This window comes from Rosa chinensis, chromosome 5 (genome assembly GCF_002994745.2).
Source record: "Rosa chinensis cultivar Old Blush chromosome 5, RchiOBHm-V2, whole genome shotgun sequence".
Taxonomy (NCBI): Eukaryota; Viridiplantae; Streptophyta; class Magnoliopsida; order Rosales; family Rosaceae; genus Rosa; species Rosa chinensis.
Genome location: NC_037092.1, coordinates 61,156,320 through 61,169,159, shown reverse-complemented (window position 1 = coordinate 61,169,159; position 12,840 = coordinate 61,156,320). Strand labels below are relative to the sequence as shown.

General features: G+C 39.2%; 1 protein-coding gene and 1 long non-coding RNA gene across 2 annotated transcripts; one reads left to right on the top strand and one right to left on the bottom strand.

Annotated features, from left to right (window-relative positions):
* The first annotated feature begins 6,712 nt into the window (after positions 1-6,712).
* On the top strand, positions 6,713-7,435 carry LOC112163789. The gene has a single exon (XM_024300046.1). The coding sequence runs from the start codon at positions 6,713-6,715 to the stop codon at positions 7,433-7,435; it is 723 nt and encodes a 240-aa protein (XP_024155814.1).
* A 1,520-nt stretch (positions 7,436-8,955) lies between these two features.
* Positions 8,956-10,895, bottom strand: LOC112166482. Its single transcript, XR_002923287.2, has 5 exons — positions 10,715-10,895; positions 10,502-10,631; positions 10,370-10,412; positions 9,214-9,278; positions 8,956-9,095 (listed from the first exon to the last, which is right to left on the bottom strand). It is a non-coding gene; the product is annotated as an uncharacterized LOC112166482 (long non-coding RNA).
* Between the last annotated feature and the right edge of the window lie 1,945 nt (positions 10,896-12,840).

Sequence of the window (12,840 nt, the reverse complement as noted above, 5' to 3'; positions counted from 1 at the left end):
GGGGTACCAAGCGTTCATTGATGCATTTTATGGAGGAATATGGCTTGAATTCAGGGCAACGATTCAACAAAGCTAAATAACTAGTTTTCCTGGGAAAATATGCTTATCGTCGGCGTTTTATTATTCAGAAAATATTTGGTGGTGTCAAACAAGGGTCTCTTCCTTTCACTTATCTTGGCGTCCCCCGGTCAGCCTTTACATAAAGAATAGTTAATCTAAATGATGTAACTATTTGTTTGCCACAGGTTCATTTTATTCTGTCTTCATCCGTTTGATTTAGTGCTCTAGGAGGTTATGTTTGTCCTATGCTTTAAGGAAAGTTGAGGTCTTTACAGTATGTGTCCAGTAGTTTCTTCATCAATGATCAAATTGTATTTAATGTAGATGACTTTTAGTGATCGTGGTCCCTGTTAATTTCTTCATGATTGATCAAGTAGTTTGATTGTGGTGGTTCCTCCAAGTTCAATATTGAATTGATGTGTGTATATGTTGGGGAATTTCAGAGGAGGCTTAAAAGGGTCAAAGATCAGTTCAGAGAGATGGCACTGTGGTTTGAACAAGTCATGCTTGAAGATGATGATGATGATCGATGAAGAAGTTGGGGAAAATGTACCAGAAAATTAACAACAACAACAAGAGGATCACATTATCAATACTGAACTTACGGATGAGCATGTTCAAAGTATTAGCATGTAGTAAAGAAGAGACCTTATTTGATTCCAGGTCTTGATTGCACTGATAACTTCTAACGCTATAAGGTAAAAGCACACCTGATTAAATATGAAATTATTTTTAGGATATGCTGTATTATTAATGAACAGAAGGTTGTTACTAAAAGATTCTTCTTCTTCTTCTTCTTCTTCTTCTTCTTCTCTCTCTCTCTCTCTCTCTCTCTCATTTTTTTTCTTCTGTCAGTTTCCTTTGAAATTTCGAATGATCTCAGAATTCAAGTGGGGGAAGCAGATATTTGCTTCACAAGGTAAACTCAATAAGTTCCTCAGAAAATCCAATTGATTATTGCAGGTAAATGTTTTCTTGAAATTAATTAATTCATTTTCACAAGTCACACAATTTCCACTTCTATCAAAGTATTTAAGGCTACGGAGGTTCTGCTTCGAATATGCAGAAATCTATAATCCAACTATATGATTTTTTGAGTGGAGCTAAGGCATTCAAGAATGACACAAAATTCTGCTATATATGGAATCACAATCACCCTTAGTGCCCACAACATTGTAGCAACTAGCAGCAGGTGCGGAGTTCTTGGACGACTGAGGAAGCTGAGAAGGGAAACTTGATATATAAGCTTCAAGAAACTCCTACATACTCCATCTCTGGAGGGACGAAATTTTCACTCTACAAAGCAAGAAGGTTATAACCTTTCAGATCAGTACACAAATGAGCTTCGAGGTGGTTGTACGAAGTGTTAAATGAACATGTGAAAGATTTGTTTGAAACTGAGAACTTCATTTGATTACTATTAGTTGTTAGTTCACTTAGAATGACAGAAATTGACAATCGTTGGACAACCTAAATGTAGTTATACTATCTATAGCAATTTTCCTTTTTCAAATTTAGTGAGCATAAAGTAGAAATTCTGCCCCGTGGCATCGTGCAGGTTGTTATTCCTAGTAGTATTACATTATTAGTAACCATAACTACACCAAGATATGCTTGTCCTTGCTATTCACTCAATTTAACCCTTATTTTTAACTCACCATTTATCAACTCAACATTAGAACATAGGAATTATCTTCACTGGACTATAATACATTAATACATTGGCTAGACTTAAAAAAGTTCCATATATGGTAACTTTGCACATATTGTGTTTCAAGGTGGCTAGTTTATTAATCATCTGTAAGATCTAAGATTTTATTGGAACGTATTAGAAAATAATTACATTCTAAGAACTACTATCCTATATCTAGGACTTCCACACAAGTCACCCAACTAGAGTTCAGTCATGTCTTTCTGGTTGACTTAATTTCTCTATTTTGTTTTTACATTTATATAAATTAATTTTCGGGAGACCACTTGATTCGTTTACTTTTTAGTTAATGTTGATTTAGCTAGGTTTCAAATTGAGATTTTGATAAGGGCTAATCTTTTGGCTACTCATAGATCAGAAGCATATATGCCTTGCTATTTTGTCAAATACTAGCTAGCAGAGTGTGGATGAAGGATTCCTACATGAATTAGTATCTGTTTCGCCAACTGCACCTCCGTTTGTGGGTTTTCCTTCTGACCTTGAACTCTTATATATATTTTTGGTTTCTTTATGAAAGTGATAGCACATTGCTCGTTACAAATTTACAGTACATTAATTAAGCAGGTACATCTCCCCCTTTCTCTCAACACGATGATGATAGTTGGTACAACTAGTTTCATATAGAACAAGATCACAATTAATCATTTATTTCCACTTTTACCTCCATCTCCTCATCCTTCATCTCTTATTCACCCAAGAAGGAAAAATCACAACTAGAATATTGTAAGACAAGTCTATGCACAAAATATGAATTGATGTATACAGAGTTCGTATTGTTACAGTGATTTAAGTACATTAACTTGAATCTAAAACATCAACTATGCTTTCCCATGCTAGTCCCTTCTTGGCCTGGTGGCCTTTGCTTTATTTGTGAAGACTACTAGGTCCAAGGATCGACTGGCGTCACCAAACAACAAGAACCAAGGATTCAAATTTGCTCACCACTTTTATTTTGTGGTGATATCACCACCCTATTAAAACTTGCCACATCATATATAATTAATTGAATACTTAAAATATAATTTTTTAATAAAACATCATAATTAACTATAATTATGTTTTATAACACATGGCAGTTTTATATTGAGTGGTGGTATCACCACCAATACTTTGAATCCAAGAACCAAAACAAAACCATGCTTTCCCATGGACCCACATCTATATATTTCAGATAGGCTAAAACACTAGGCTGTATGAGTAAGATCGGCTTCGAACCAACTTGATGGATAACCAATTTCGAAAAAATATGAGATCAGGGAAATTAATAAACAAAAGCCATATCAGGGGATGTAGTTGTAACTCATTATTGCTACTTGCTAGTTTTTTCTTTCTCATAATTAATGTCCTCTTGTATTCCAGTTAATATTACTCCTAGTGAAAAAAACTGATTACTAGCTCAATTTCGGCCAAAAAAAGTCCCTTCTCTCTAGACCTGTGAGAGTTAGGGTTTCTTTTGTCGCTGTCTCTTCGGCGCAAAAAATGACAGTTGATCTCTTTGTCAGTAGTGGGGATCCCCTCACCATATGTTAGTTTTCCTGCATCAGTTTTGGGTGTGGTGGAAGGGAAACTAACAGGTTGTGTATGATGGAAGAAGATCTGGGGGCTATGGTGAGAAGGCTGGCCTTAACGGAGGAGGAGTCTCAGGAGATCGTCTTGCCAAACAATTCTGAGTCTTGGAAACTGAGAAGATTCCTTCTTGTTGGTCGATTGCTCACAAACAATCCGTATAGAAAGGAAGCACTGATGGGGACAATGAAGTCTCTGTGGTCTCCGAAGAAGAAGGGAAGAGATCAACCGAGGGTGACTGCTGTTGCCCTTGACGGAAGTGATAGAATTGTCTTCTCATTCTCACATGAATATGACAGAAACAGGGTGTTGCAAGGTTATCCTTGCACTTTGATAAGGCACTCTTCGCTATCTCGGCGACTGACGGAATGGAGGACCTGTTGAAGATCCCATTTAACTGGCAACTCTTCTGGATCAGGGCTTGGGGTATACAGCCATTGTTCATGGAGAGAGAGACCGGAGTGAGAATACGGATTGGAATGCAATAGGCTGGTATGTCCGGATGGAGGAAGCGGTGCATGGAGTTTACCTAGGCTCTTCCTTGAAAGTACAAGTGATGATTGATACAAGCAAACCACTCCGGCAGGTTGCTTCTGTTCGACACCAGGGAGAGGTGAAATCTTCATGGTATGAACTGGATTATGTGAAGTTGCCAGTCTTCTGCTACTACTGTGGGCTACTGTCACATGATTCTAACATATGTGAACTCCATCAAAATGGCACTATTCTTGAGCCACAGTTTGATGCCCTTATGTGTGCCAAGAAGAGAGACAAGTGGCTGGAAGAAAAGCTTGCAAAGGAGGCTGAACACGAGTCTGAACCGGCAGTAGATGAGTGTTGGACAGGGTGTAGATTTGGGCTGATTGAGAAGGCAAAATCTGGTTGGGCAATGCAAGCTCCAGACTTCCCAATATTGGGAATGGTCAAGCCGACATCCGAATGGGAGGAAGACGGGGTTTTACTAGATGGAAATAGTGGAATGGAGATTGACTCACTAGGGGGGATGGAGGTGGCCGGAATGGTAGGTCGGAGTAAGAGGAGGCGGATCGGAGATCCTCCGTTAACGGTGGAACAGAGGATTGAGATGGAGAGCAATTTACGGGATGTACCCATTAATAATTGCCCTAATTTGTCTCAAGCATTAATTATGGGTCATGCCTGGAATGTTTATAGTTGAAGGGGAGGCAGCTGTTGTGGCGAGATCTCGGAAGGAGAAGGAGGCTTTGGCGGGTCAACTTTTAAATATGCCTTTAATGCTGATTGATAAGGGGAATGACAAAACGAGGGCAGTGAATGAGGGAGTTGATTGTGGGATATATAGGTGTCGGGTCGCACGGCCCACAATGATGGAGCAAAGATTATCGTTACTGTCTTGGATGATGCTTTTGAGCTGGGCAAGAAAAAACAAAATAGACGGGGGCCTTCTAAGGCCGAGCAGGCCCCGTCTTCTCCTAGGCCTTCTAGGAATGGGGAAAATACACTGAAAGGGAAGAACACAAAGGGTTTTGCAGTTGGGGGACGACGAAGGAAAGGAACAGGGGCAGGTGAGACTGGAAAGAAGACGAGTTCTAGGTGTGCTCTGGAACGCCCTACCGTGATGGGTCCGGTTTTGACCCATCACGAGCCATGAATGTTTTTGAGTTGGAACTGCCAAGGGATTGGGAACCCTTGGACAGTGAAGGCACTAAAAGGGCTGGTTTCCCTAAACGTTCCCAATCTTATTTTCTTGAGTGAGACAAGATGTATGGAGGAGGAGATGGTGGAGGTTAGACAACAACTAGGGTGGAAGTCTTGTTTTTCTGTGGATTGTAAATTTGTCCCAAGAAGAAAGACTAAGGGGGGTGTATTGTATATGGAATTAGTGGAACTTTTTAAGAAATCTATGGAATTTAAAAGTCTGGGTGTATTCAATATAGACTTTCAGTAGTCCATGAATGTCTTGGGGTATTCGATTAGGATTTGTAAAGACTTTATGAATTCCCCCAAAATCCAGGAGTATTCAATTAAGACTTTTAAAAATGAATAAAAGTTCAGAGGTATTCAAAATTTTATTCATACTTATAGAATTAGAAAATCAAGGATAATCATGGACTTTGTAGTGTTAACTATACATACCAAATTCCAATAATTTTATAGCCATAAGACCAAAGATTTGAAAAAGTCTATCAAAGACTTTTTTTTTTAAATCTATTAAAGTTTTATCTCTGCGCGCAAAGAGGTTGGTTATCTATCGTCTTTCTTTCTTGTTTCTTCTTATCTTTTCTCTAATCTTTCATGATATCAATATTTTTTGATTCCTAACATATTCATTGTAGTTGTTGAATGTGATTTTTTTTTGGTTCAATTGTGATACATGGAACCCTAATAGCAATAAAAAATGATTTATGAAACCCTAAGACCCAAATATTGTGGTCTACCCCTAAAACCTTGAATAGTGTTGCTATGAAATACTAGTTTTTGTCTTATTAATTAATTATTCTCATCGATTTGAATTTATATCATTGTTCAAGTTCTACTAGAAGATACTCAATCATTGAATAGGCAACGAGTTATTATCTTGCTTTGCATTTGGATTGCATTGGTTGTGTTCTTTGTTTTTTATTTTTATTTATTAGAAAATCTATAGAAGTCATTCATAATAAAGTATATGGATTTTCAATAATGAATAAAAAATTTGTTGCTAACATCAATGGTTTAAAAAAATCAATAGCAGTCTATCAACTTTTTATTTACTAGAAAATCTATAGAAGCCATTCATAATAAAGTATATGGATTTTCAAGAATGAATAAAAAGTTTGTTGCTAATATCAATGGTTTTAAGAAATCAATAACAGTCTATCAACTTTTTAAAAAGTCTGTGGACTTTTCAAAAAGTCTGTCAATTAAAAAAAATCTGCACAAATCCAAATACAATACACCCCCCAAAAGGTGTGAGTAGGGTAGGTGGGTTGTGTCTACTTTGGGATGAGGACGTTGTAGTGGAGGTCCAATCTTCGTCAGAAAAATCATATTGACGTGGTTATTGGGGAGAGCTCGGACCCGAAACGGTGGCGATTTACGAGATTTTATTGGCAACCAAAATTGGAGAATAGACACTTATCCTGGGCATTGTTGAAAACACTTAGTTTGCATGGGAACGGGTGATTGGTGGAGACCTGAATGAGATTACTCTTAGGCCATGTTTGTTTCCCAGAATCTAGGCATTGGGAAAGGAAAGTGTTTCCTTTCCTGCGTTTGGGACAACCAAGGAAGGGAAATTGGTTCCCAAAGGAAAGAAAAAAGGAGGAGGAAATTGGTTCCTCCCCCCCTCAGGATTCACTTTCCCAATGGAAAGGAAAATGATTCCTTTCCTTTCCACCAACCAAAAAGAGCCTTATGGCTGATAAGGAAGGTGGTGTGGTTCGGAATTTTAGACAGATGTTGGGACTTGTGGAGGCACTGGATCTCTGTCTATCGGATGTGAAATTTGTTGAACCTAAATTTACCTGGCATGGCATCAGGAGTGGACATTTGATTAAGATAAGATTGGATAGGTTTATGGCATGCCAACGGTGGAAAGACTTTTTTGGGGCTTCTAGAGTGGTTCATCTCAACCCCAGCACGTCAGACTATTTACCCATATTACTTGAAATCCGGGAGATCAGGCAACGGCAAAGAAAACGGAAGAAAAGATTCCGGTTTGAAGAATTTTGGCTGAAAGAGGAGGAGTGTAAAAAAGTCGTGGAGTCTGGTTGGGAGAAGGCCGTAGGGTCATATCCGTTTTTAAAAATTTGCAACAAGATTGATTTGACCAGGAAAGCACTTGAGAAATGGAGTTCTAACCAGTTTGGGAGTCTGAAACGAAATATTGAAGACACAAGGGCTAAGTTAGCAGTGTTCTATGATAGCACGCAATTTACGCCTCCTATTGAACTCAAATTTGAGTTGGAAGCCAAATTGAATAATCTGTTACAACAAGAACTACTATTTTGGAGGGAACGTGCTAAAGTATTTTGGTTGCAAGATGATGATGCTAATGCCAAGTTCTTTCACCAACGAGCTTCAAACAGGAAGAAGAAAAATTGCTTGCATGGATTGTTTGATGATTATGGTGCATAGCGCACAGAGGATGAGAATTTGGAAAGGATTGTTCTAGAATATTTCCACGGCCTCTTTACTTCGTCGCGACCTTTCGACTTCCATGCAGTTTTGGACGTCATTCCTCCAGTGATTTCTGAGGAAGCTAATGCTCTTTTGGTTAGATAGATTTCAAAAGAAGAAGTATTTAGAGCTCTTAAGCAGATGCACCTGTCGAAAGCACCCGGGCTTGACGGGTTTTCACCATGCTTTTATCAACACTTCAGGGGTTTGGTGGGGAAAGATGTTGTGGAAGCCAGTCGATGTTTTCTATTCTCAGAAGAGTTATTGAAGTCTGTTAATAGTACATATGTGACGTTAATTCCAAAAGTGAAGAAAGTGCAGTATGTTAATCAACTCCGTCCCATTAGTTTATGCAATGTCTTGTATAAACTAGGGTCAAAACTCAAAAGTTCTTGCTAATCAGATTAAGCCTCTGATGGACTCGGTAATTTCCCCGTTTCAAAGTGCATTCATGCCGGGCCGACTAATTTTAGATAATTCTCTCATTGCTTTTGAGATTGCTCACTTTCTTAAGCAGAGAAGAAGGGGAAAGAAGGGTTTTTGCGCCCTTAAGCTAGACACGAGTAAAGCATACGACAAGGTAGAGTGGAAATTCCTTAAAGGGGTCATGTTGAAGATGGGTTTCTGTAGTACTTGGGTGAAGTGGATAATGGGTTGTGTGAAATCTGTCTCCTACTCGTTTTTGGTTAATGGGGTGCCTCGTGGTTGTTTGCAGCCGGAAAAGGGGATTAGGCAGGGAGACTCTATCTCCCCCTATCAGTTTCTCTTTTGTGCAGAGGCTTTGTCTCGACTTATCTCTTTTGAGGAGGATCATGGTGTTGGGATAAAAAAAAATATAATAAATAAATAATTATAAACAATGAACTTATGAGGCCAAAGAAGAGCAAAATTCCGTAATGACGTGCCACACTTTGCTGGTGGCTTTCTTTATTATACAAGATAAAGTTCCAGCCAAATAATGAAAAAAATAAAGAATAGGAGTAGCAGGAGAACGTCTCAATCAAAGATAAGGGCAGTTTTTCTGCAAGAGCCTTGAAGAAAGGAAACTCTAGCTATTTCATTCCGTGTGGAAGTCAACAACATCCACGTTAAACTCTCCATCAGTCCACTATATAAAGCTAGCAATAGTGACACGGGAAGGGGACAGAAAAAGAAGAAGAGAGCCGAGGCCCTGCTACAAGCAAGAAGAACTCAACAGCGTGCTTTTATCACAAAGGTTGAGACTCCCTCTCTTCCATGATCTTCACTTTCTTTTGTGTTCACAGGTTTGTCAGGATGTCATGAAAAAGGAAAAACATGCCGGAGCAGCGTCTCCGATGACCATGCCGGCCAGCGTCCCGATGAATATACCGGAGCAACGTCTCTGATGGTCTACAAACAGAACAATCCCTCAAAATTAAAAAGCACCTGCCTTTTGAAACACCAGCATGAGCAATCTCCCTTCCTCTCTTTTTCAAACCACCATACCACATAGCCTGTCTCCAAATTCCATGCTTGCTTCCCAAAAGCACCAACTCAGATAACACACAAAAAAAATAAACAAAGTCTAAATAGTCAGACTCACCCTCAAATTGAAACTCTGGAGTCTGGACTACAGTTGCTGTCCTTGCCTTTATACCTGCACAACAGGGTTTAACAAATTTAAAATCCTTAAAGTTGCAGCAATGGGAGTTGACAAAGCACAAAGAAGTTGTTTTTGGTGCAAAGAAACTAGAAGAGAAGGGTGGAAGACTCACCGTTGAAATCAAAAGTCTGGAACTCTGAAATTTATGACACCACAGCTTCTGTACTTGTTTTGTACCTGCATAAAAAAAATAATGATAAGGTTTTGTCAAGTTAACAAAGGCCTTGAAATCGCAGCACTTGGTAATACAAATGAAAGGCAACGTCTTCATTGAAGAAATGAGATCAAATCGATTACAGAAGTTACCAAAGTACAAAGCAAAAGATACAAAAGAAAAGAAAGCGAGAATGATGTTCTGGTGGCATTTGCAGAGGAGAGAGTTCCATCAAATTGCACAAGTATAACGAGACTGACAAAAGCAAGTGACAAGCATGTGTTCGTGGGTGCAGCGTGTCAAGATGCAGAATAAAAAGGAAAAAAAGAAAGAAAGTTGAAAGCCTAGTGGTAGAATGACAAAATGACAATACAAGAGACAATTTGACACTATTTGTCAAAGATGTCTTGAAGTGCAGGGGATATGTTAAAGCCACTTTCAACTTGTTCCAAGAGGCTGCAGCGAGTTTTGATGCAAGTAAACGAAGTGGTGCCGACATGAAAACTAAAGAAGTCTTTGGCGGTGGCATCTTTGTGTCTAGCATGAAACCTTGATCTAAATGGGTCAACATCATCAGAACCATTCCAGAGATTGACAGAAGCACAAAGCAATATATATATAAAGAAAGAAGAAGAGGAATGAATGTTATGGTGGTGTTGCAGACTAAGAGATTAAATTAATTAAGTTATGCATATGACAAAAGAGCTTAATTAACAAGGTGCCCAAGTGTTGGTCAATAAAGCAATTCCAGAACTTCACAAAAGCACAAAGCAATATATATAAAAAAAAAAGGGTGTGTTCTGGTAACATTGCAGGCCATGTGGGGAGGGTTAATTAAGCTGTGCACAATTCAAAAAGCTTAATTAACAATGATATGAGACAACCAAGTTACAAACTTGATGAGAGGTGCCGTCATAGAAAAAAAGAAGAATAGTCTGGCATTGGTTTTATAATCGAGATTGAAAAGTCAAAGAAAGCTTGGCGGTGGCTCCAGTTTGAGCATGCAGGTTTCAATTAATTGAAATCAATGTAGATAGGACAATTGCAGAGATTGACAAAAGCAAAAAAATAAAAAGAAAGAGAAGAAAGTGAATGTTCTGATAACAAAACTTACTCTCGATGTCAGCAATAGTCTATGTATGGCTTCCTTATAGCACCTGCGGAAGGAGGAAACATAAGAAAATGAAAGAAAATTGATTGAAGCTCGTCGGTAGAAGCAAAGAATCTCTCTGACTCACACACACACCTGGAGTCAAAGCCAAGAGCCTTGCTTTCAATTCGCTGGCAACCCAAAGTAAACGCTGCACTATTTCCTTGTTCGAACTCATCGCGGTTAAATTTCAACACCAGAAGACAAAATTCAAAGCCCAGAGTCACTGATTGAGGATCAAAAAGAAAGTTTCAGTTTTGTTGTACACCAAATCAAACGAAGGAGTGAGATAAAGAACGAAATCCTCACCCAATTTGTGTGCATAAATCTCAATTGCAGGCTCTGAAATCCTTTTGGGACAAGAATATGGTCGTGGCCCATCTTCAACTCCATTGCCAAATGGACTTCTGTCTCCAATTCCATCTCCGCTTTGGCTTGGCAAGAATGACGCACCAAGTTTGTGTTCACCTGGGTTTGGGGATGATGGAGATCGAAGTAAAAAACAGCTGTGAGAAAAGAAAAATAAAAGAATGAGTGGAAAAAGATAGCAACTGGGCCTGTGAGACGCTTTGGGCTTCTGAGAAGTTTATGGGTGTACATAGAAAAATTTGATACCCAAAATAGAAGTTTATGCGTGTCTCCGGATTCTAACATCGGGCCTCGGAGTTCACTCGGTGCATCACAAGTCCCCGATTTGAATGTGGGATCAAGAGAGCTTCATGAATCGAGGAACATGATTCGCGAGGATACAAAGGAGACCCATGTCTAAATTTAGGCCCATTTTGGTATAAAACCAAGAAAAATCCCAAATTCCCAAAATGCTATGAACTACAATGGTTTGATCCCTTCACAGGGTATGTAGGCAATCTGGATTTAAATCTGGATGCAACAACAACGTAAACCGAATCCCTGGTTCTTTTAAAACCAAAATTCACCCAAACACCTAACCAGAATTGTTTCGATAGGTCATCCACCTGTTGAAACTCCAAAGCCACGAAAACTTGAACTACGAGTGGCTTGATCCCTTCCGGGGTACGTAGGCAACCTGTAAAACAACCCAAGTGCAGCTGCAATTTTCCACAAACACACACATCTCCATATGTTAACTTTGTACTTGGAATCAAAGGGTTTTCCCTTAAAGTGAGGGGTTGTAATTAAGAGACTGTTGTTATCTTGAATGGGTCGAACCTGACATAATAAAAGCTCTATTTTGTCAATAAGATAAAGCGAAATTGTGTTGGGTATAAATTTACAATTTTTGCTCAACACATGGTAGGTTAAATGGTGTCAAAATATGTACTGCAGCCCCGAGTATTTGTTAAGAGTGAAGATTCTAATTGATTCGATGTAATCTTGTAACTCTTGTATATATTGGCAGAGCCACTAATAAATTAATATAACGAGAAAACTTAAACCATTCTCTGTTTCTTTATGGTATCAGAGCCATTGCGCTCTTGAAACCTTGAAAACCTCCTCAAATCATCCCCATGGCTGGCGATGAAGAACATAAATCCCAACACCAACTCGTGAAGGATTCAACAACTTCCAGGGCTGTAGCACCATGGGAGAACTCTACTCACCCACTCTTTATCCACCACTCAGACCAACCAGGGTTCATGTTGGTTTCTGAGCCTTTGGCGGAGGACAATTACTCAATATGGGCACCTTCGATTATGACGGCACTCGAAATCAAGGACAAAGCTGGATTTGTAAATGGAACTCTTAAAAGGTCACAAATCAACGAAGAAGAAGCTCTTCAATGGGACAAATGCAATACTCTCGTAAAGAATTGGCTCATCTCGTCTATGACAAAGAACATGTCCAGATCTGTGCTTCACCGTAAGGAGGCTAGAACTATATGGCTGGAATTAAAGGATCGTTTTGATTAAACAAATTCCGTTGCCCTATTCTGAATTGAAGGCAACATACACAACTGTGAGCAGGGAAGCCGTTCCGTCACGGCCTACTACACGGACTTGATAGGGATGTGAGATGAGAAAGACGTTCTATGTTCCTTTCCTTCATGCACCTGTGAAGTAGTGGCAGAGATTAACAAATTCATGGAGGCACAGAAGACAATGAAGTTTCTTATATGTTTGAATGAAAGCTTTGAACAAACCCGTGGAAACATAATAGGTATGGATCCTCTACCAAGCTTGAGTAAGGCATATACTATTGTGCATCGGCATGAGAAGCAATCACAGGTTGCAGACAAAGCCACTGCAGTTCCAGAATCTGCAGCTTTCTCCGTTAAAGGTTTGGGTTAAGAATCTAATGTTGTAGACAGGGAAGCCGCTGACTCCTCCATCAACTCTGTCAAGAAAGGGAATCATGATCGACGTTCTGAAGGAGCAAATGACTTTCGTCGATCCGATGGAGGAGGCAGGTATTGTGAGAAATGTGATATGACCAACCACAGTACCAAATATTGCAGA